A 25,680-nucleotide genomic window follows, 5' to 3' on the forward strand; every position below is an offset into this window, starting at 1 on the left:
GCACACTACACGATGAAGATACTGAAGCCCTGCAAACCACCCCTCCCACAATCCCCCAGGAACCATTAAAAGCCAACAGAAACAGTCTGACCAGTCTTTTATTGTCATCATAATATAAGAATTATATAACAACCGTAAATAAACACAAATAAACATAGTTCATTTTCTCTCAGTAGTGCACTCAAACCTCCAGGAGCACCTCCACATAAAACCTCCAGGAGCACCTCCACATAAAAAGGCCATCAGTTAAATAAGTCTGCTTGGGTCAGGAAGGTCATCCTCAGAATCAAGTATACATCAGGACACGTTTTCAGAGTCCAGGAACCGTACTGCTGACCTAGGACCAGTTCTGCCTCTTAGGATTTAGAGAAACAGAGTGAGATGGAGAAGGGGTGGGGCCTGGATCAGTGTAGAGGGGGTGGGGCCTGGATCAGAGGAGAGGGGGTGGGGCCTGGATCAGAGGAGAGGGGGTGGGGCCTGGATCAGAGGAGAGGGGGTGGGGCCTGGATCAGAGGAGAGGTTCAGATCAAGGCTCAGTTTACACTGGATAAAACTACGTGGACCGGGCCGTAACATAGCGGGCAGAGGAGAGACATCTGAGAGGGGGCCACACGTGGGGTTAGCTAGATTAAAGACGGTGTTTCCCTGGATTCTGTTGTGGCAGACAAGACAGAGTGGGTGGGGCCTGACCCTACATGACCACTCCTACTCTGAGATAACCTCACCCAGCCACAAGTCCAGCAAGCTTTAGGGGTTGAGGGTATCAGTGCAGTTTTTCCTTTCAAATAGTTTGCTCACATGTTAGATGAACAGAGGACACCCCCATAACTGGTAATGGATCCTACCCTGCACATAGCTAGAGACTTGAGAGGACAAACGCGGCTGGTTTCATGGAAGTATTTTGTTGTTTCCAGAGATAAGAATGTCTGTATAGTTATGGTCTTGTGATCTACTGGACACAAAAAAACATGTTTAAACTAAACATTACAAAAAAGCATTCTAGTCAAAGACCAGGCCAGAAATGTTGTGCATTAACAAGCCTGTTCAAAATGTATACTATGCAAAGTTTCTCACAGCAGGAAAATTAGTCAGCAACAGGATATTAGGTGAATATCACGATAGTGGGTGAATATTATAGTATATTTATTGACATCATTATATCTCTAAAATTGTTCCACAATGTTCAAAAACAGCAAACATGTCCAAAGAAGAGGAGATGAGGAAAGGACGTCATTTTGGAATATTAGACCAAAATGAACCGGCCAAAATGAACGATTAATCTGCATGTAAGCTGGCGAGATCAGGATGAGAGAATTCCAATAAAATTAGAAAACGCCACATGCTTGGCTTGTGAGACGTCTCAGAGTGACCTTCCACCTTCAACTCCAGACGGAACCAGTGCAATTCATTTAAATCTAAAAAAAAAAAAACACGCCTCAAATTGGACACAAAGATAAAACACAAGAAAGGTAAATATTAAGTGCCTCGTTAGGCTGGTGCAAAACATCTGCGCACAGATATACACATGCGCACGCACACGCACACACACACACACACACACACACACGCACACGCACACGCACACTCACGCACCTCTTGCGACCCTCCCCCCCACACCCCAAGACCAGTAAATCTAACTCCTCTTAAACAACAAGAAACGGCAGATGGAGAACATTGGTCGCGGGGCAACATCGACTTTGCTAAAATATCATAAAATGGGAGGAGGTGGATTTATAAGTAGTGATATTAAAGGCATACTTTTTTTTCTTACTCAGTACATTTACCTACTTTGTTTTGTTTAAAACTATATTGTCTCCACGTAAATGGCAGTGTTATATCCAATTATGATATCTACACTTTGGAGTCAGAGCACCAAAGCATAAAAGCAGACAAAATAGCAAATCAATTATAGGTTTGCCATTCAGCATGTTAACAAGGCATTCGACAAATTAAAACCAGCATCCTGTCAGTTTCGGTGAAGAACATGAAATAAAAAATGCAGAAGCTAACAAAAAAAAAAAGAAAGTGGCCCCAGCTCATCCCGTAACCCAAAGCTGCACTTTTAGGGAGAAAAGGATGGATGGAGGTGTTAATAAGAGGAGTTGTCTCTGTCAGCATATACAATCATTGTCGTGTTGTGCTCTTGTTTGTTACACCTTAAATCCTCCTGTCCTTGTTCAGTTGTTTCTCGGAACGTGGGCCTAGCTCCCGCCTCCCTCGTCCTCCTCTTTGTCCTCCTGCTCTTCCATATTCTTACGTGCCATCCTCTCTCGCCGCTCGGCCAGTCGCCGACACCTTGGGCAGTCCTTACCCACCCGGAAACACTTGCTGTGGAAACACGCCTTGCACTCTGAAAGACAACGCAAAAGGAACATGTAAGAAAAGAATATACATAACCCCTGACCTCAGACCTAAACATAACCCGGGCCTAAACACAACCCTAACCCCAGGTCTAAACATAACCCTTACTGCCCGATTTATCAGGGGTTACTATACTTGTGAGATGTGTAGAAATAAAAAAAAGCTGTATTTGGTCAACTTCCTGGTGCACTCAATGGAATGTTCCAGAATTTAACTCCCCTTGTAACCAAGTCCAAGGGAACATGTTGGAACATAAGGCAACGGCAGTAACCAGTTTGACAGCACTACTCGCAATGGGGAGGGGACTGAGGTCTTTGATGTCACAGCAGACCAGCCAATGATGGTCTTTGAAACGAGTGGGAGGGGTGATAGGAACAACATAAGATGGGAGGGGAGCTGCGGTGGCAAGGCAGAAGGTGGAAAGGGGAGTTGTACAATGCAGATAAGCTTGTCTCTGCACCATTCCAGAGAAGACACGAGAGCCCTCTTTCAACGGCAAAAAACACGTGGATGTTTCAATTCTTTTAATTTGGAGTCATTGCTTCCAAATGACTATACTGCCCTCTTAATAATGAATAGACAACGCAGCTAAAATTCACAAAAAAAGTGTTTGTTTATTTCACATTCAAACAGTTAAGTTGAAGTTCAGATATTCAATGTGAAAAGCTAACTTTGGGGCTTACTGTATACCCACCTTCCCACAATAAAAACAGATCTTAAAACAACAAAAAATATATGAAACGGTCAATCAGACTGGAGAGGAAGAAATAGCAACTTTTGGCCAAGTGACCATTTGAAATTCAAGGACTCAGTTGACAAACATTACCTCGAATGTTAAATGAGGCCAGCGTGTCCTTTTGACCTTTAACAGCCAGGGGGTAGAGACAAATGGTCAGTGAGGCGTGAAAGAGGCCAGCTCCCTCCTAACCCAAACTCCAGGGTTGTAGCAAAGACTACACCATTACAGAACATAAGCTTCTAATGAGAAGTTGGTGAAGACTAGAAGATAGACCCCAGGAAAGCAGCTGGGCGGACCCGAGGAAAGGAGCTGGGCGGACCCGAGGAAAGGAGCTGGGCGGACCCGAGGAAAGGAGCTGGGCGGACCCGAGGAAAGGAGCTGGGCGGACCCGAGGAAAGGAGCTGGGCGGACCCAAGCGCCACCTAGCGAGATGCTATTGGGCAATATTGGCATATCGGAGCAGGTTTCTGTTCGGAGCAGCTCAATAATGGTAAAAGCATGGAACTTGCAAGGCCAACGTTCTGGGTCCGATAACCACACGGGGCCACAAAGAACATGCACTCATTACTGTAAGTTGCTCTGGAGTGTCTGCTAAATGACTTCAATGCAAATAAAACCCTTACTCCACAGGGAGTTTGACACCTGGGACTGAACATAAATGGAACATGAACGATGAAACCAATGTACGTGCCACCAAAGACATCAGAAAACAAAACTTTCCCTTTCAGTGTCACAGTGCACCAAACCAAGCTAACCACATCCTAGGAAAGAGTAAGAGTGCATAGATCAATTCAGACCAGGAAGTGACAAACACTGCCATGAAAAATGTGTGTGGAGGTCCGTTGGTTCACCCCTCCTCACACAGCTGGTTCACCCCTCCTCACACTAACTCATTTAACGGTCTCTCCAGTAACCATTTCCCCTCCAATCCCTCTCTGTAGTAACCACCTTAGACAGATGGCAAACTTTGATCACCACACTCCATCTCTGGCTGGGCTCCTCCCCTCTGCCCCCTCAGCCCTCTCTCCCGCCCCCTCAGCCCTCTCTCCCGCCCCCTCAGCCCTCTCTCCCGCCCCCTCAGCCCTCTCTCCCGCCCCCTCAGCCCTCTCTCCCGCCCCCTCAGCCCTCTCTCCCGCCCCCTCAGCCCTCACTCCCTCCCCCTCAGCCCTCACTCCCGCCCCCTCAGCCCTCACTCCCGCCCCCTCAGCCCTCCTACCCCTTGATATTCTCCTGGCTCTGCGCGTTTTATGGGATCTCCAGTTAGATGTCGTTTTAGTCCCCTGTTCTTCCATTAACCTGTTCTCCATTCTCTCTTTTTCTCCACTCGTCTGCATTTCCTCTCTCTTTCTGTTGTCTCTGGAGAAAAGGTTGCTCAGCTTGAGGGGCCTCAACAACCAAAGGTCCAGAAACCTCTCTGTTCTCAGCGTGCTCTGTCCTCCCCCTGCTACTCCAGTCCCAGCCTGCTTTTTGGTGTCTCCCATGTCAGCAGGGTTCTCCCTCAGCACTAGTCTTTTGTCTACAATTTCTTCCTGAGACACTCGCTCATTACATCCATACTCCAATTCCCCCTCCTCCTCCTCCCCCTCCTCTTCTCCTCCCTCTCCCTCTCTCCTGCTTTGGTACAGGGTCCGGGCCAGCCTGCGAAACTTCCAGTCTCTCCAAGAGGACGCGAGGAAGGGAGTGGGGGCACGCGGGCTCCTCAGTCCTCCGGCCAGCAGAGGGGGCTCACCTTCACAGCGTGAGCACTTGTGCAGCTCGAACGGGAAGACGATGTCCTTGTCGTTGCTGCAGAACTCGCACACAAAGCCCTTGGCCTGACACAGCTGTGGGACACAGAGAGGAAGTAGGAAAGGGGAACAAGAGGGAATTGAAACAATGACACGGAGGTCATGACCTACTAAACTTTCCTTTTTTAAACTTCCTTAAACTTCCTTTAACCACCATCATGTCCACTGTGCAGGGCACTGTAGAGACTTCAAATAACAGCTCGACATCACATTGGATGTGTTTAGGCCAGTATCGCTGACCCAGGAGAATAAAGTAGAATGTCACGTAGAAAATGTGCATTCCAGGACCGGAGTGGATGTCAGCATTAGTCTATAGTGAGCAAGCTGTGATTGGACGCAACTGACAATATGAGGAGCGGCTACGAGGTTCTGGACAGGTCATAGGGTTCTCACCACGCAGCCAGACACATGCGCTGAGCCCAATTTCAGCAGTTCCCGTAGCCGGGGCGCCAGCTCTCCGTTGCGCACGGCGCCAAGGTCGTTGAGGGAGAACAGGTGTAGGTCCTCGGTCAGGTGACCCGGGAGGCTGTCAAACTGGTCCAGCAAGCTGCGGGAATGAACGGGTCTTGGCAAAACGGTACACAACTAGTGTCTGAATTTGACTTTCCATAGCAGGTTCAGATCGCGTTAAGGGTTTTGAGGGGGAACTCACACCAGCAACACCGACCGTTAATGTAATACTTCATGTAATACCAACAATATCATTCAGTCAGCCGTCTACAGCCATCCACTCACCCTTTAGCCAGGCGGCAGGTCTTGAAGAGGTTTTTCATGTGGAACAGCTGGACCCTCAGAACCTGTGGAACCATGGGAACATTCCGTTTGACCATTACAACTCATTATAAAACAAAACCCATAACCGCTAACTGTACCGCATTATAAACCAAAACCCATAACCGCTAACTGTACCGCATTTAAAACCAAAACCCATAACCGCTAACTGTACCGCATTTAAAACCAAAACCCATAACCGCTAACTGTACCGCATTTAAAACCAAAACCCATAACCGCTAACTGTACCGCATTATAAACCAAAACCCATAACCGCTAACTGTACCGCATTATAAACCAAAACCCATAACCGCTAACTGTACCGCATTATAAACCAAAACCCATAACCGCTAACTGTACCGCATTATAAACCAAAACCCATAACCGCTAACTGTACCGCATTATAAACCAAAACCAAAACCCATAACCGCTAACTGTACCGCATTATAAACCAAAACCCATAACCGCTAACTGTACCGCATTATAAACCAAAACCCATAACCGCTAACTGTACCGCATTATAAACCAAAAACCATAACCGCTAACTGTACCGCATTATAAACCAAAACCCATAACCGCTAACTGTACCGCATTATAAACCAAAAACCATAACCGCTAACTGTACCGCATTATAAACCAAAACCCATAACCGCTAACTGTACCGCATTATAAACCAAAAACCATAACCGCTAACTGTACCGCATTATAAACCAAAACCCATAACCGCTAACTGTACCGCATTATAAACCAAAACCCATAACCGCTAACTGTACCGCATTATAACCAAAACCCATAACCGCTAACTGTACCGCATTATAAACCAAAACCCATAACCGCTAACTGTACCGCATTATAAACTACTACCCCAAACTGATAACTCTAACACATTTTCTGTGTATTATGACAGAGTGAAAGTGAGCCAACCTAATGTAAAAAATAACTACACCAAAATCCAAGATATGCTAAGGTATGTGAATTGAGCTAAAGTAAATCAGTCTACAGTAAACCAGTCTGAAGTAAACCGTAGTGCAGTCATCTCACCCGGACAGTCTCCAGGGCCTTGTTCTTCTTGTAGAGGCCACTGTTTATGTCATTCGGGTTGAACAGGGGGTCCCCGGCAATCTTTCCTAGCAGGTCGCGGGCGAAGTTGCTGACGTAGTACTTGCTGAAGTCCCACTTCCTCAGCACACGGCCTGGCACCACGGCCTGGGCGTTCTCGTGGCAACACTGGCAGAAGTAGCGGCCCAGGTACTCGCAGTAGCGCAGTCGCTTGATATAGTCTGTTGGGTGGAGGAGCGGCGAGGAAACAGAGCGACAGGCAGAGGGTGAGGTTCACAAAATGGCCACCGTGGGGCAGGGGTCACACAGGAGGTTGTGTTTTGTTGGGGGGGGGGGGGGGGTCAAGTCATACCTGGGTCTATGCGTGTACCGCAGCCGGCACAGCGGTAATTCTGCTTGGCTACCACTATCTTCCTCCTGGCGGGCGGAGAGAGGAGGGGGGAGGATGGTTACAGACTAACGGACGCCGACAGGGACTCTGAAGTACAGCGGAAAGCAACATGCATGCGTTAAAACCCACTTGGGCGCCGGGTGAATGTTGAAGATGATTTGGGGTCGCGGCGGAGCCCACTCCAGGTTCCCTCGAACCCGGATCCGCAGCTTGTAGATGTCCGCGTGTTCGCCATCATCCGGGGAGATGGGCAGGGAGTCAGGAATGGGCAGAAGCTGAGGAGCACACGGACGACGGAGATCAATGTGTGCGTAGGTGTGAGTTAGAGATGTCGCACGCTCGCTCGCACGCACGCTCGCACGCACGCACGCACGCTCGCACACACGCTCGCACACGTCAGTAGGCGTGTACCTTCTGTGGAGCGTCATGCTCCGGGACCAGCCAGTCGAGCTCCGACGCGGCCGGGAGCTGCATTCCTTCAAACTGCCGGAGCAGCCCCATGGCCACCGACTCGGCCGAGTTGGACTGGAGAAACAAGGGCGAGCTGGGGAGGGACAGCGACAGTCACATCACTCTCTGGTACACGCTTCGGACACAGGTCCTCACAGACAGGGAAATACTTAAGGGAGCAAGTGTGAGAAAATTACAAGAGGAAATTAAAATAGAAACAAGGAGGGGACATGGGGCGCAAATAGTGTACTTTAGTTTGTCTTATTTAAACTGCAGTGAAACACAGCCTAATATAAACTATAGAAACAAAGCCTAATATAAACTATAGCACAAATATTCTAATTAAAACAACAGCAAAAAACAGCTACCTTTGACAAGAACCTAATCTAATTTGAAACGAAGAAAAGCCTACTGTACACTTCTCAAGTGGTTCTCAAACCTCTCCTTGGCAAGAGGCTCCCAAAGGGGTCCAGCAGGAGAGGTTACAGTATCTTACAACTTACTACTGTTACCTCTGAGATTGATATGGGCTTGACCGGAACCTAAACATTCTATCGACAGTCCAGTCCAATGCACGGGCTACCATTCTTCATTGGGCAAAGGAGAGAAAGGGGTGTGGCCAGGGACAGGAAATAAACGTGCAATCAGTGTCACAATAAAATATATAGGTAAGAAACATCTGATCTGGTGTATTATGGAACGTTGGAAAAACTGTAATCGGGTAAAGAGATAAATCCTGAGGAAAAAAAGTATGTACTGAACTAGGCTATTATGGATTAAAATACATGACTTATTATGTAATGGACATGGACCGTCACGTCTAGCAGACAATGACCTGATCCCAAATCAATTTCTAGACACCTCTGTAAACCGAGGAATGGCCAAATTAAATGGAATGCCAAATGTAATTGGAAATGCAATTGTAATTGTCAGTGCATCCTATCATTCTCCATCTACCTGCGTGCCAGAGTGAATTTGTTTAGGCACATTACAACTGAGTGTGCCGTAGTCTATAGAGTTGGGCGATCTTGGACAAGACTTATTCTTAACCTTATCCTATCAGAGTTTACACCTGTCAAAGGGTGCCTTGGGGGTCAACCTGGGGTGAGGGCTGTTTTGGGGGGCAGGGGGGGCTTACATGGACTCTGAACTAAGAAATGAGCGCCCGCTGGAGGTCACACTGCGCTTTATGTCTGCATCTGTGGAGATGGAAAAAGAGAGAAAGAAAAACAACTTAGCGTGTCTGTTCCAAAGACAGGGATGACATTCAGATGGCCGTGTCGTCCCCCCCAAAAGCGTCAGACATTACACGTGCGTCAGAACAGGGACATGCTCCCACATGGTCGCTAGTGTACCAGAGTTTCACAGCAGCCTCAGGCCCACGGGGGACTCAGCTACACTGGTACGCTAGCAATGGCTGACACATCTGAAGTCAGGCACTGATATCGCGGGTCCGCTGTCCAGGCTCTTAGCAGGCACGCGTGTAATGTCTGAATTCTTGAACGCCAAAGCAAGGCTACATCTATCGCATGGCTAACACCGCGTGCAGCACAAAGGCTATCAGCAACTTGGCAAGGAGGAACCCGTTTCAGGTGCTTTCTATTTCTAGGGGGCACAGACCGACTACCCACACCAAGGGCTGGGCACCATGCTGAATCAGCCTGGGTGGGTGAACGGCGGACAGACAGAGGTACGGACCAACAGTAGCACAAGCTAGACACCGCGGACAGGAAATTCCCCAGTTCACTGGAGAACCGGCGCCTCCACAGACACGAGGCGGTCCCTGGATCCAGGACCCAGTCACCGCGACCCGGCAGTGGCGGCAGAGACACTACCAAGGTCAGCTGTGCCCAGAGGGGCGGTGTACCCGTTCTCTCTGGGCCCCGGCGGACATCTCTGAATGGACTCGGTACACACGGGCAGCAGATTCTGTGAAACTCGTTCCAAATACAAAGCTCAAAAGAGCAATGCTGGCGTGTTTTTTCGGCACCGCCCATATGATTTATGTTTATTTTATATGACGCTAGCCCATGAACATCAGCCATTCAGACACAAAGAGCAGAAGCTATGCACGTTATGCTAAGGCTACTTCCACAACTCATTTTTCCATTTTTTGCCCAACGTTCTCTAAACACATGAACCTCCGTCCACTGCGGCTGTCACACAGGCTTATGTTGGTGCCACTTCACCTGCGCGTATAAATGTGTGTTTGGGAAGAACATGATGAGATCAGATGGAAATAATGGAAGAAAGATGAATTGAGAAAGTCGAGGGATCCAGCTATATTAGTCAAACCCTGCAGAGCACCCCCCCCCCCCCTCCCATGACACCTCCGCCTCTCTAACCCGGCCCCCTGACCCCCCCCCCCCCCAGAGCGAATACCTGAGAAGAGGGAGGCGAGCGACAAGGAGAGCCCGTTCCTAGATATCACCAACAGGGACTGGCCCTCACAGTCATCTGAGAGACAAAGACTACACTCAGCATCCAGACCACACACACGGAGAACCACACACACGGAGAACCACACACACGGAGAACCACACACACGGAGAACCACACACACGGAGAACCACACACACGGACAACCACACACACGGACAACCACACACACGGACAACCACACACACGGACAACCACACACACGGACAACCACACACACGGACAACCACACACACGGACAACCACACAACCAAACAGACACACACACAACCAAACAGACACACACACACAACCAAACAGACACACACACACACACACACACACACACACACACACACACACACACACACAACCAAACAGACACACAACCAAACAGACACACACACACACACACACACACACACACACACACACACACACACACACACACACACACACACACACACAACCAAACAGACACACACACACACACACGAACACAGCACACAACCAAACAGACACACACACACACACACAACCAAACAGACACACACACACAACCAAACAGACACACACACAACCAAACAGACACACACACAACCAAACAGACACACACAGCACACACACACACACACACACACAGCACACAACCAAACAGACACACACACACAGCACACAACCTCAAAGAAAGACCGACTATACAGTCTACAAGAAAAAAAAGATTGCAGCCCTACCCAAGTCCTTCTACATGAGTAACCAAATGTACGTGGCGTAACACTGCTTTACAATTGCACACCAAAAACAATTATTCTGATAATAAAAACCACAGCGCCAGAAAGCACAGCTCACTCTGGCATTCCTAAATTGATTTAAACCCACTAGTCTCAGGTCCTTGCATTAGTTATCCTTGATGCCAGCAGGCTAAAGAAATTAGGATCTGTTGTTACTGGACAGGATACTAGACCACAGGCTTCTAACCCACCTCACTTCGGTTAAAAAAAAAAAGGTATTAAAATACTGGAAATAGGAACACGGTTACTAATATCACTTATAAATAATAAATTATTTCAATCAATAATCATACCCACAGAAGGGTTCCACTATAACAACACTCCTGTCTCACTAGTTTCCGTTGGCTACTTTCAGTCAGAGACAGGATGGGTGATAAATCTGTCCAATTGGCAGGTGTGGGCATGACTTTTTTTTTGTCATTCACCAGGCAGTAAGAGACAAACCAGCACCTCACAGACTTCACAGCGCCCGGCAATTGATTCAAAATGTGTATTTTCATATTGAAGCCCCTCATGCACTGCAAACCTCTCTGCGCCTGGCACTGGACCGGGCCCGGTGTTTGGGAAACCATATCTCCACCCTTAGCAGTTATGGTAACAACTTGATAACCAATGCGGGTAACTTCTCAGGTTATGTTATTCCCACAGAACAAATGACGTTGAGTAGGCAGGGCGTCGAACGCCAGACGGTGCCAATCCCTTAAAACACAACTTGGCCGAAAACCACCCATGCTGTCATTCGTTAAACAGAGTTAGGTCAACGGTTAGCAGACAAATTCTGGCCAAAAGAGGGTTAGGTAATCTTGGGCCTTATCTACATCCTGCGTGGTACGTGTCAAACATGCCGGTGTAATATCAAATGCAATGGAAATGATAATGCATACTAAGGAGAGTCTATCTAGTGTTTTATTCTCGATCGTAATGTTAATAAGTCGCCCCAATCCTGACTCTAAAATGAATTGTAAGTTTGATCCTAAACCTAAACCCTGAGCCGGAAATTGACTTTTGCCTCACAGGGAAAATGTTTTCTGGTTTTACTATACTCATGGGGACATTTGGTCACCATGAGAATAGTTAGACATAAAACACACAAAGATTATACACACACACACACACACACACACACACACACACATTACACCCACACATTACACCCACACACTCCTGTGCAGACAATACGTCTCCAGGCCTTTCTCATGACCTCCTCCTACCTCCCTACGTCCCCTCACTCTACCTTTCAGCTCACACTCCTCCACCTCCTCCGCTGAGCCGGAGTCAGAAAGGTGACAGGAATCCTGGGAGCTCCGGCCAGAACCTCCACTGTCTGTATAGTTGAACACTGGATAGAGAAAGAAGGAGAGAATGAACAAAATGGAGAACTAGATGATTAGAATAAAACACAGTAAGAGGGCATGATAAGAGTGTATGGCAAAGGTGTGTGTGTGTTTGTGAGTGTGTGTGTGTGTGTGTGGGGGGGGGGGGGGGGGGGGTATTATTGTGCTGTGGGGGGGGCAGGCGGGTGGTATTACTGTGATGTGGGGGGGGGGCAGGCGGGTGGCATTACTGTGCTGTGGGGGGGGGGGCAGGCGGGTGGTATAACTGTGATGTGGGGGGGGCAGGCGGGTGGTATTACTGTGATGTGGGGGGGGGGCAGGCGGGTGGTATTACTGTGATGTGGGGGGGGGGCAGGCGGGTGGTATTACTGTGGGGGGGGGCAGGCCGGGTGGTATTACTGTGATGTGGGGGGGGACAGGCGGGTGGTATTACTGTGCTGTGGGGGGGGGCAGGCGGGTGGTATAACTGATGTGGGGGGGGGGGGCAGGCGGGTGGTATAACTGTGTAGTGGGGGGGGCAGGCGGGTGGTATTACTGTGATGTGGGGGGGGGACAGGCGGGTGGTATTACTGTGATGTGGGGGGGGGGGCAGGCGGGTGGTATTACTGATGTGGGGGGGGGGGGCAGGCGGGTGGTATTACTGATGTGGGGGGGGGGGCAGGCAGGTGGTATTACTGTGATGTGGGGGGGGGCAGGCGGGTGGTATTACTGCGCTGTGGGGGGGGGGGGCAGGCGGGTGGTATTACTGATGTGGGGGGGGGGGGGCAGGCAGGTGGTATTACTGTGATTGTGGGGGGGGGCAGGCGGGTGGTATTACTGTGATGTGGGGGGGGGGGGGGCAGGCGGGTGGTATTACTGTGATGTGGGGGGGGCAGGCGGGTGCGCTGGATCTGGTGTCTCCGCAGGCGGATCTTCTGCTTGAGCTGCTGGATCTCTGAGTCACTGTCGTCTGCCTCGTCCTCTTCCTCGTCCCGCCGTCGCCTCAGGTTGCACTTCATCAGCTCGATGGCGGCGATCAGAGACTCCGAGATGCTGAAATGGGCGTTCTCCTGGAAGCAGGACCAGAGAGACGGGAAACATGAGTTTCACGAAGGCCTTCTGGTGATATTTTCTGTGAAGTGACAGTTGGAGAGTAACAGGTGGCAGCCGAAAATAAGTGAATTTTAAGTTATAATATTTCATTTTTAAACAGACGTCTGTCTTTCCAAAAGGTCAGGTGATCAGGCGAATACAAAAAAGAACAATAATAGTCAAAATACTACATCAACAACCCAGAGGCTAATCATGAGTCTGAAGCTTGTTGAGGTAGCAAAGTAATTTAAACCAAATACACATTGGTGTGAGGAGTCAAATGTCTCTGAGGAGACCATACGTGCAGGTCTGGAGATAATTAGAAGACCTAGATGTTAAGGCTTTTGTAAGACAGAGGTCAAGATGACGCTTGATGATGACCTTCTCGAGGTCAGCACAGCTGCCGAAGTCCTGCTCCGACAGGTAGCTGATGAGGCTCTGGCCCTCGGACGGCTTCCGGAACATGCCGTCTGGAACTCCACTGTACTGGGACCCATCTGCAGAGAAGACCCCGCACACCCCAAGGACACAAGCCTCAAACACTGTATATGTAACGCACTGTAATGCAGTGTAGGCAGTCTGTCAGAACCCGTGTGGTCAGTGCTTACTGGACTCCATATAGAGCGAGCTAGAGGTACTGGCATCACTGCTGCTGGGGGAGAACGGGTTGTAGTCCTTCACACAGCAGTCCTCCGTAACCGACGACTCTGACACACGGAAAGAACATGGACGAACACACACACACGAACACACACACACACACGAACACACACACACACACGAACACACACACACACACGAACACACACACACACACACACACGAACACACACACACGAACACACACACACGAACACACACACACACACACACGAACACACACACACACACACACGAACACGAACACACGAACACGAACACACACACACACACACACACACGGTGAGTCCCTCCACATGGAGATTAATCTGTAACCAGACAGGTTACTGAGAGTGTTTCAGTAGATTCGGACGTCACAATTATAAAACATACTAGGACACAGTCCATCAAAGTACTGCCGGGTCAAAGGCCAAAATCAATGAAATATTTACTACATTTTGTAGTAAATAAACATATAGGATTTTAGTTCAGTCTGTGCTTCACTGAAAATCTAAAGTCAAAACAGTCTCAGACTACAAACAAACAAAGAAATTCAAGATATACTAACTGAGAAAACAACGATGGAGAAAAGGAACAATTTATAAACAATTATTACAATTAATGGAGAAATTATGACAATCAATTCAAGTCAAGAAAACAACATTAAAAAAAAGCACAATGTACTGAATGTGACATGCAAACATTACACAATCGAATGAGTGAACATGGCTGTTCTGGCATAGGGTCCGGTTCTGACCGACAACCAACCAAACCAGAACAAAAGGTGCAAGGCCTTGAGTGACCCTGGTTTGACCTAAAACCAAACCAAAACAGCAATGATGAGGAACCAAAGGCAAGACCAAATGAGAGGAGAGGAAGAAGGGAAAGACCATGCGGAGGACAGGAAAAGAAGGGATGAGGGGGAGAGATGGAGCGCAGGAGTAAAACTGCCCTGCCAACCTGCTACAGGGTCCTCTAGTATTATACTGATTTTCCTGTGGCCCCCTCCTTCACGCAGATAGGAGGAGAAAGGAGAAAGAGGAGAAGAGAGAGAGGGGTTAATAGTGCTCCAACAGAGGAAGAGGAGAATAGGGTTTTAGAAGCAGTGTAAACCTGGCATCTGATCAAAGAAAAACCAGAAAAGAGCAGAATGCACTGCAGTCCGTTCCCACACACCCCCACAGCCTCTCAGAGACGCTAACACGCTGCACGCGCACACGCACACGCTCGCTCGCTCGCTCACCAAGTCTGTGTTTCTGGTTGATCCCCGTATCTGAAACGGAGCGGGCGTGTCCCTTGTGGCCCCCTCGACCTGGTCCCCTCTGACCCTCAGAGAAGGACGACCGTCGGTGAGGAGCAGGCGGGGCCGAGGCCAGGGAGCTGCGTCCTTCGGAAGGGGCGTGAACCGTGCTGTCTGATTCGCTGGGCTCGCTGCAGGGGGTGGAGCTCTGGGAGTCACGCCGATTGCAGCGTTGCCCCAGGTTACCAATGGCCAGGTACTCCGGCCCGTCGTCTTCGTCCCCTCCCCCAGAGTCCTGGGCGTCGGAGAGAGCGGGGCCCGGGGAAAGGGGGGGGCCCGGGGAGAGGGCGGGGCCCGGGGAGAGGGGCTCGGTCAGTGCGATGCGAGGGATGGGGGGGCCGGGAGTGTTCTCCTGTTCGGACCCCAAAGCACACCCCCAGGGCGCTCCTCCTGCAGGGCTGTCTGAGTGAGTGTCTGCAGAGGGGGGAGGGCACATTCCCAGTTACAGAGGGAGGATCTCAACTGGAGCCGAGTCACTACAGCAGCAAGATAAACGGGAAAACTGGAAATTATAAACAAACTATTTTTAACCCTAATATACGCAGCGGGGAACGACCTGCCGTAACAAGACGATCAAATTGACATCATCTGTTCATCTGCACGTGTCTGTGGCAGTTTGAAAAAGAAAAACACCACCTCAATTATTTATTTTGTAAATCACCTTACACAATCGGTCACTTTCAATCACCAATTCCAGGACCTAGCCCGACTCTCCCTGACACACCAGACTTCTCATTCCCGTCTGCGCACGCGTGCACACCACACACACCAGTGTCAGTGAACGTCACACCACACACACCAGTGTCAGTGAATGTCACACCACACACACAGGGACACAGGAGTCAATCCTGACATCAGAGAGCTGTTGTGCTGCCGAGTGACTCATCATGGACAGTGACCTGTCCGGTCTCCTCCGAGGCTCCAGACTATGGTCCCGCTCCTCCTACGTCAGCCTCTTCCTGGAATACTGATTAATCTGTTACTCTGCACCCGTTCTGTCCACCCTCCCCTGTACAGCAAGCGCTACTCCCTCCTGATCTGTGTGTGTGTGTGTGTGTGTGTGTGTGTGTGTGTGTGTGGTCTTATTATCCACTGTAAAGTGCCCAGCGTCGTGTGTCAGACTTGCTGGGGGAGGGAGCCCTCCATCCCACTCCTCCTCCCCAACTCCCTCCCTTTGCCTCCCTCTACTCCTCACCGGAGAGCCTCTCTGAGATGACCCTGGAATGGTTGCTGCTGGTCGTGTCCCCTCCATCCTGGTGTGGCAGGGTCAAATGGGATGTGGTGAACCTGCGGTTCCCCTCTCCCCCTCCGAGGGCCCTCAGGTCCCGCCCCTCTCCAGACCTCCACACGCCCCTGGTCCCGGGTAGCATACACAGGCTCTGGCTCTTCATCAAGCCTCCGATGCACGGAGGGCAGATCAGAGTGGACAGCTGAGAGCGAGTGAGAGAGAGAGAGAGAGGGGGGCGGATCGTCAGCGGGGGGGGACGGGGGTTCAGTATGTGGGAGGGGGGAGGCTGTCGGTCTGACTCACCCGGACGGTGTCGACGAGGGCCAGCAGACGAGGGTCATTCTGCTCCACGGCCTCCAGACACTGGAACATGGCCGTCACATGGGGCTCACTCAGCAGAAAGGCGTCCTCTGAGAAAAGGAGAGCAGGTCAAAACGGTGAGCAGGAAAAGCTAATCCCATATCCCTACGTAGCCCAACACATCTCACAATATCACAATCCCACATGGCCGATCCACATCGACTAACCCCGGTTCTAACACTAACGGCCAGTTACTAGTTTGACCCTAGACCCAACAAAGCCGGAAATGGACTCGGTCCTTGTCGGTACCCCCGAGAGAAGTGGCTAATATGTGGCGCGTGTTCCGTGTTTGAGGGTCTACCTGTGAGGGCTTTTGGTAGCGACTCACCATTGTAGTACTTGCTGGTGTGCCCGTGGTGACGGAGTAGCGGTCGGAGCTGGGCGGAGAGAAGGTGGGACTGGAGGCTGTACAGCAGCCAGCGCTCGGCCTTGAAGCCCTCTCCGGGACTCTGCAGACCACTGCTCAGCACCGGCTCCAGGTTCCTGAACTACAGACCCCCAGAACGGGGAGGGCGGGGAGGGTGGGGGGAGAGGGGGGAGAGGAACACAGTACAAAGGGAAGAAATGCATCGGCTTGACGCTTCAAAGCATATTGACAAAGCATGTTGCCCCACCAGACGACAAAACAACAGGAAATGAACATCTTAAAATGCTAATAGCGATATAGGAGTGTAGACGAACTGCGCGTACACCCGCGCAGTGTTAGTGAAGACACAACAGAGTTGTGTTGGCAACATTAGCCCAACAGCAGCATCACGAGGTCAGGAGCTTAACAGGAAAATGGGATCATGTGACCAGGGTGTTGATGAAGTATGACCCCCACTAAGAGCACATTAAGATACTGAGTGAAAGTCCTGTGATTGTTCATTCGGTGAAGCTTGTTGGTGCTCCTGGCGAAACAGATTCGGGCAATAGAGCCTTTTTACCAAGAGTCAGGTGAGCTAAGGAAAAAGGAGTTTGTTTCGCAAGCCAATGCTAATTACCGTTAGAGCAGTGAAAAGGAGCCTACTGGTATGCTACCATATTTAAAAAAAAAAACGAATGAATTGTGTAGATAAACTAACGGTCCAAACCTCATTCTTCATCACAGACCGTTTAAATGCTTCTGCCAAAATTTGGTTGACTGAATTAAATGAAGCCAGAAAAAATTATTATAATAATAGCATCCCAAATGCCTAGTGTTTGTAGTACCTTAGTGCCTTTTCCCATTAACAATTTTGTTTGAAATTGAATCAACACAAATGTCTTTATCATTAATATCAAATGAATCTTTTACACCCACCGCAATTAAGTCTACATCCCCCAATGGTCATGAGTATTTACGCGTCTCTTCTCTGTGGCATCACTCTAGCTAGGCTGAACGGCTCACAGCCCAGTCAGGTTACCACGGCGACCAGCTCTCACTTTCCTGTACAACTGTTCTTAGTTTTGACAGGGTTTACAGGCAGGTCAGCCTTTAACACTGCTCCGCCATATGAACTCTGCACACAATCGAATGAATTAGCTTACAAAATCCTACTCCTTGGACATAGTGATAATCATGTTTGGGGAACACCAAACCCTAATGATTTCAAACAAAGACTCTGATGGGTCTAAAAATGTATTGCAAATCACGGGAACACACAATGCTTAACCACATCACAGTTTAGTGTCAAAACCAACTGATGCCGGGGCTCCGTTCAAAAGCACACCACCAGGGAGGAAACGCCGGCCAACTCTCCGGTTCCACCATCACATGCACCAAAGCCCTTTAAGGATCCAGAGAAAACCCTCCACTATGAAACACAACAAGCCAACATAGTCAAATACAGCGCCGGAAAAAATTAAGAGACCACCTCCCAAAAAAGTCGAAAAGGAATGTTGAGCGAGGAACAGAAGCTTTCAATTTGCAGTGGTCTCTTAATTTTAACCCTTCTGTTCCTCACTTTCCACTTTTTTGGCAAGGAAAGAAAAAGGTGCCGTGGTCTCTTGATTTGTTCCGGAGCGCTGTGTGTGTGTGTGTGTGTGTATAGTCAGTTAAAGAGCAGATTGTGAGGATTCAGTACCTGCTCCACATGAAAGGCCAGGTGAGGGCAGATGTACCGGACACACCAAACAAAAGGCCAGTAGTCTTTCTGCTTGTAGTAAACCTGCAACACAAAACCGCCGTTTACTACAGTGAAATGCCAACGTCCGACTTATGGCCCTGAGGTGCATCAGTTCCCTATTGGCTGTGCATTTGGGACTATCCAGGTGAGGAAGACACAATTTCACGAGGAAGAGAAAAGCTGTTGATTAATTTTTCCCAGCAGCCACTTTGCACCCTTCCAAAAAATAAATTGTGAGAAAAAAAAATAAAAAAACACAGAACCTCCACTAAGCAGATGCTCTCATCCAAGGCAATATCTGGGCTTACTCTGGGGGGACACAGGGCTTTTTTTTGGGTGGGGGCTGGGCGGGGGGGGGGGGTACATTTATTGTGTCTATATGTTTCCTCTGAGAAAAGGCCTGACCTGCTCATGCTTGAGGCCATGGCTGAGGATGTGATTCATGTCCTTTTGCAGCCTCTGCAGACCACCGTAGCGGGACCACACGTTGGGGTTGTTGGACGACACAAGACCCTCCACCGTGGTCTTCAGACTGGACAGCAGCTTCCAGTGCTCCCGTCTGAGGAGCAGAGAGAGAACAGAGGGGAGTCAGGTACAGGCTTGACTGAACTGGTGCTAGACCCAAAACACTGCAGAGCATACAGCTGAACGGGTGCTAGACCCAAAACACTGCAGAGCATACAGCTGAACTGGTGCTAGACCCAAAACACTGCAGAGCATACAGCTGAACTGGTGCTAGACCCAAAACACTGCAGAGCATACAGCTGAACTGGTGCTAGAACCAAAACACTGCAGAGCTTACAGCTGAACGGGTGCTAGACCCAAAACACTGCAGAGCATACAGCTGAACGGGTGCTAGACCCAAAACACTGCAGAGCTTACAGCTGAACGGGTGCTAGACCCAAAACACTGCAGAGCTTACAGCTGAACTGGTGCTAGACCCAAAACACTGCAGAGCTTACAGCTGAACGGGTGCTAGACCCAAAACACTGCAGAGCTTACAGCTGAACGGGTGCTAGACCCAAAACACTGCAGAGCATACAGCTGAACGGGTGCTAGACCCAAAACACTGCAGAGCATACAGCTGAACAGAGAGATAGAAGATACCAGTCAGGGAAATGACAAGTCATACAGAAACATCCTGACGAAGTAGACCAACTGTGGCGCATTGCAATGGAGAGAACTACAGAGACTACAAACGATGTCCTAGGGAAGACTTTCTGTTCTGGCCGAAAAAATAGTTATAACGCCTGAGGAAGGAGTCTAGCAGTCAAATGTCTTTGGGACAACAAAGAGAGTTACTGCACAGAGAATCTACAACGTGAGGCAAAGAAAATAATAAAACTGGACATTCCGTCACCCAACTGAGCTTCTACATTCAAATGCACTTTGGTGATATCAGCAGAAATTGTCAGAAGTACTCCTTGTGCATAGTTTTATAGTTTGTTTGTAACTACTGGTTTGGGGAAAATCTTAGTCCTGGTGTCACAGCGGAATAGTCCCACCACAACGAGTCTCAGGCGCTAACGGATTGTTGTTCAGTGTATGATAGTACAGCCGTGTGTCTCACGTGCATGCATTAAAAAGAAAACAGCAGAAACAAAAAGTAAAGTACACAGGAATTTAAGAAGGATATAGTGTCTGCTAGGCTGATGAGATCAGGCAGACACTGCATGACCGCTGACCAACAAAAGTGCTAGCTCATATCCTGGACTTCCTTTAATTGTTTTTTTCTTCAAGTCAGCAAAGCTAAAGCCAGAACTTGATACTGACACAAACAATGACACCGTCTCCCATTCCCACTAGGACAAAGAGTCCTGGGTAATCAGGCAACAATTAGAAAAATACCAGACAAGAGATTCTAGGTACATCAAGTTCTCCAGCAAAACCATTCTTAGCATATTTTTTCCTCACGACTCAAATCTACAGCGAAGTATGACAGAAAGCATGTGATAAATGTTCCGTTCAGACTTCTGTTCAGCCTCTCACTTTGAGGAGCCATTAGTGAAGGCAGGACACTGCGAAATTGCCATCCCACACCAAATCGTAATGAAATCTTAAGATCCTGTGTTAGGACCAAGGTGTTGACACTCATAGTGGGAGCAGTTTATAGACGCAGGCTACAGTACTGTGCAGATTTCTTGGGACAATTGGGCAAATTGTTCAAAGCCAATCTATGCAGTGTTTATTTGCTCATACAAACACTATAACATTAGAATAACATTAATACAACAAAAAGTAACAGTTCTGTTGTCTTGGTCAAATGGTAATTGCTATCTTGTGAGACGGCCAGGAGAAATGTCAAGAAGAAATTTGAAGAAACCGGGCAAGTCGACAGAAAATAGCGGAATACCCAAAAAGCAGTGTGCTTTTGATGAAGTCCTTACAGGTCACTTCCTTGAGGGATAGAAAGGAAATCAAATTCGGCACTTGCTCAGCATCTGGTAGAGTAATCTGGCACCAAAGGACATGCTTCAACTGTGAGAAAAAGTATTACAAGAATTTGCCATCTTTGCCTGACTAGCAAAAACATTCTCTGAGCACAATAATGGCCACAAACACTTAAAGTACACAAACAAACCTACTGTGAGCAGATGCCTAGAGTTGGAAGAGTCAGAGTATTATATCGGTCATCACAGAGCCCTGACAACAACATAACTGAACCTGTGTGGGGTCCACCCGCACAGGGAAAACCAATAACAGCAGCCAAAGTCAAAAAAGTTGTTATGGCTGATTATTTAAGTAAGTTGTCTTCCGCAGGACTAGGCTACCATAGCAACTGCTTTAGTTTCACATTCTGAGGCAATGTTAAATACTGAATTATCCCGCAAGTCAGCCTCAGGATATGAGACTAAACCAGGAAAGCATGTGGTTCATAGAAACAAATGTTGTATTATATGTGAAATTGGAAATACGGCACCAAGTGAAACACCACATTCATGACCATTACAGGCAATTTAGGTGCCCTGAGTAATCAGAACCCACAGACAAGGTCAACCGGTGCTCTTTCAAATTACATTTCAAATTGCATTCGGACCCAAAGAAAGTAACAAACATGGGACAAACATTACCCTTATAGCATGGCAAAGACATTAATCACAACAAAGATAGTAAACCGGACAAATCAGTTCTTGTAAGTTTGCTTGGCCAGTCCCCCATAGGAAAACCGAGATTCCCAGATTAGGGTCACAAGGATGGAAAAAACGTGTGTGTGTGTGCGTCATTGAAATGGGCCAGCCAGTGTAGAAACATTCCACAGGCTCTGACAGGTTAAAGGGTCAGAGGACTTTAGGACCCAGAAGCCACTACACCTGAGGTTCACACAACACATACAAGAGAACATAAACACAAAACAGTGTTACAAAGACAAAACATACATGAAAAAAACTTTCAATTGTTATCAGTAAAAGGGATCCTATGGTCAAGTGACATAACAGTAACAAGCAACGCAGGCTCAAAATGCTGGCGCACAGCATGATTAAAGTGTTTGCCAATAGGAACAAAGAGGGGCATGGCTATAAATCAAAGAAGTCATTATTACTTCCATTGCAAAATCATAAATCTCTAAAAAACAAAAAGTCCAACTTAGCAGGAAAACATTATTATTTATTTCCTATATTTTAACTAGTCTAGCATTTGTGGCGCAATGTGATTTTGTGGCAATGGAATCCTGTGAAAACCAACATCCAGAACATCCAATAAAGACCGGCAATCAAAATAAATGTTAAATTGCATGGACCTAGGTGTTTAATATAACTTTTTTGTTATGGTAAATCCATTTGTAAAATGCATACTGCTAGATTATCCACACTTCCTTCATTGCTGCTTCTCTCTCCATGCAATGCAGGGGTCGGTTCTAAAGTTTGTGTTATATGGACCCCTTGAGGCACTTTGAAATCCGACTGAGCGATAAAGAACAGCCAGCTGGTGGACTTAAAGATGCATTCAAGGGGAGTTTTGCGAATATTTTTTTTAACCTCCAATTTTGGTCTGGATGTGTTATTTGTTCATTGTGCTATAATTAGAATAACTTATCTATAAAGTAGAATCACTATCATACATCAGTTAGCAATACAATTCCAAGTTTGAAAGCAAGTTGTTTTGATGATATGGGGCAAATGACGCATACTTCCGGGGACCGATTTTGGGTCAACAGAGACACTTTTACAACCACAGGGCAAAAATCATGAAATACATCTTCATTTGTGCCACAGATACACATGACAAAACTATTATACACATTATTTTGTTTCGGCAAATTAATTCGTAAAGGAAATGTATTAAAGTGTATTAATGAGATCCACCATCGGGTGTTTGGTTGCTGTCTAGCTACATGAACTGTTAATCTGTTGAAGGCAAGTTCTTGCATAACACATAGCTAATCTGTAACACTACAACACTGCAGTCAATAACCACACTGGCAAGGAGTCCTTCGTATGTAATGTGTTACGTAGTTAGCTAGCTACTTGGCCCGATTTGCTTTATGACCAGCCAACTACAGTAGTCGTGCTCGTTAACTGTAACCCGTTTCATATAGACACAATACATGTACACCGGCAATGTGATCTATTGTAAATACCCTAATAAATCCTTGTAGTATCTGTACTACAAGAATTTCCCTCAGGAAAATTGTCCCTGCCTTTCAAACCACAGTTCTGTGGCTAACTAGATACTGTACTGTGTAGCTAGGTTGATTAGCTAGCTAGCTGGTTAAAGTTAGCGACAACAAGCTAAACATTGTCAGTAAGTCATAGTTGGATATGGAATTACATATGATAACATTTTAAAGATGAAAAATGCCACGTTATTCAATGACCTAGCCAGTTAATCGTAGCTACCTTAGGAAACATCTAAATGCAAGCTTTAGTTAGCCAGTTAGCATAGCCGGCTCCCGTCCGAGCCCCTCACCTGCGTTCCTCCGCTTCAGCCTCCGCAGTAATCTCCATTTCCTCGAAGCTGGGGGGAAACCGAACACGGTCTCAGCTCCCCCCCAGGCTCCTTCCCGTAACGTAACACAGAATTCACCCGCTGCCTACCATCGGAGGCTGGCAATTAGCTCGTTGCATTCACTTTGCCTAGTAGTGACCGTAACTCCAACATGAGCGGGCTGTCACTGTCAAAACGGCAAAGCTCAAACTGTGTAACTATGAGTAGGAGGAGTAGGAAGAGGAGAGGCCTAAACAGAAACAAACAACCACATGACTTGGCTAGTAGGCGGGGTTAATGTGTCAAAACAGGCGGGTTCCCGTGGGCGTTCCATGATAAAATGCTCGGTGACAATCAAACACGCCCTTTTTTGCCGGGCATTTCAACCTGTCTGTGGCTAGATATAATAGGCCTGAAGCTTCATCTAGTGGTCGTCTCGGGAAATAAGGTTATTGAGAACTGTACTGTAGCACTTGAATACGTTTAACTATAAACTTTCTCCTGACCCTACTGTTACCTCCATGGACGTAACTAGAAATTAATGGATGAGGGGGCTAAGCTTCTTTTTGGGGGATCTGGGCATACTCCCCAAAACATATTTTCATCGTGTATTTTTCAAGGGACATTTATATTTTCAGTAGTTGGTTAGTGAAGTAGCTAACGACTCTATTATTGGCCACCGTCCCCACCTTACTATTTTGTTGAATTACATTATAATTGCTTTTTATTTGTATTAAAAATGACAGATCGTAGTCTTCCCTGAAGTGTCCACTAGAAAGTTGTAGCTGGCTTTCTTCTCTTCCGGTAAAGAAAAAAAAGACTGATCACTTTGATATTACATGACGTCTGATCTGTCGCACAAGTCGAATTTCACGAATTGCAACTCGTCTAAAAAATGTCCATAGGTGACATTTTTTTTTTTAACCTCCATACATTTCTATAAAAATGGCGATGGGCTAGCTAAAAGGGTATAGCTATAGAGCAAAACCTTCCATTGCTTTCCAGTGCATTTACATTTTTAACTTGAGAGGATTTACTTCTCTGACCACTAGAAACGTCCGATAATTGGTGGTGCCCGATACTAGTGAGACGTTGGCTACCATTTACAGAAGAGCGCTCGCTTCAGATGAGCGAGTTACGTTCAAAGCATCAAACTTTACCGAACATGCCACCAAATGACCACGATTCTATACAAGTTCTATACAATTTGTAAGATGTTCAGATGCGATGGAACGGTTGACGAAATAAAGAAATCACAGAGAAAATATATTGACTGCTATATTGATTTATTTAGGGGGGGGGGGTAAATCATATTTAAAATAGGCCTAACGACGTCCCTGGTTAACTCCATACCTATCCGTTAGATCTGCTGACATTTCATGTTATTACTCCTAAGCTGCCACATGAATTCTCCAAACCTGCTATATAAACAAGCAAGATTGGGTATATATCGGTATATATGACAATGGCATGGTGGAAACAGTCTGGATGGATTCTCGACTGTGTGGCCTCAGTCTCGAGATTACGTGGTCTTGGTCTGCGTCTCCATGGTTTAGGTCTTGGTCTCCAGGGTTTGGGTCTTGGTCCAGTTTTGTGGTCATGACTCCATATCTGGGTGGAAAGATAGAGATTTTGACAAAAAAAACACAGGGCTGGATTCAAGCATTCTCTATTCACATGAAATAATTCATGTTAAGGTGCATTGTTTGTAGGATATTTATTGCACAAAATCCATTACTGATTAATTATGGTAAGAGTGACAACTCTTCTGTTTAGACTCTACTCTTCTATGATTAAAGTCTGGAACATTAAAACAGGAACATGCGGATACACATTTCAAATACTTTGTGAGCCTTTTTAGCTAGCTGTAAAAAAAAATAAAAAAAAGTCAATCAATTTGCAAATAGGCATAGCCAATGAACTACCTTCATTAATTTGCCTCCATTAATGGATATCAGAAATTGGTTT

At 47.4% G+C, this 25,680-nt stretch overlaps 1 protein-coding gene across 8 annotated transcripts; it reads right to left on the minus strand.

Annotated features, from left to right (window-relative positions):
* Positions 1–80: 80 nt before the first annotated feature.
* rubcn (rubicon autophagy regulator) lies at positions 81–23,945 on the minus strand. Of its 8 annotated transcripts, XM_029121502.2 has the most exons (23): positions 23,695–23,945; positions 19,192–19,345; positions 18,745–18,828; positions 17,028–17,187; positions 16,643–16,749; positions 16,307–16,541; positions 15,055–15,525; positions 13,781–13,879; positions 13,554–13,669; positions 12,958–13,150; positions 12,002–12,106; positions 9,941–10,015; positions 8,697–8,757; positions 8,071–8,145; positions 7,520–7,652; positions 7,238–7,383; positions 7,070–7,134; positions 6,700–6,938; positions 5,623–5,684; positions 5,281–5,452; positions 4,830–4,923; positions 2,157–2,350; positions 81–1,415 (listed from the first exon to the last, which is right to left on the minus strand). In XM_029121502.2, exons 1-22 carry the CDS (start codon positions 23,730–23,732, stop codon positions 2,202–2,204), a joined length of 3,033 nt encoding a protein of 1,010 aa, XP_028977335.2. In that variant the 5' UTR covers positions 23,733–23,945; the 3' UTR covers positions 81–1,415; positions 2,157–2,201. The 8 variants fall into 8 exon arrangements, with proteins under 8 accessions (XP_028977335.2, XP_028977336.2, XP_028977334.2 ...); XM_029121503.2 differs by having other exon boundaries at positions 81–2,350; positions 5,281–5,434; XM_029121501.2 differs by having other exon boundaries at positions 81–2,350.
* Positions 23,946–25,680: the final 1,735 nt, after the last annotated feature.

The sequence above is a fragment of the Esox lucius genome, chromosome 8, assembly GCF_011004845.1.
Source record: "Esox lucius isolate fEsoLuc1 chromosome 8, fEsoLuc1.pri, whole genome shotgun sequence".
NCBI lineage: Eukaryota > Metazoa > Chordata > Actinopteri > Esociformes > Esocidae > Esox > Esox lucius.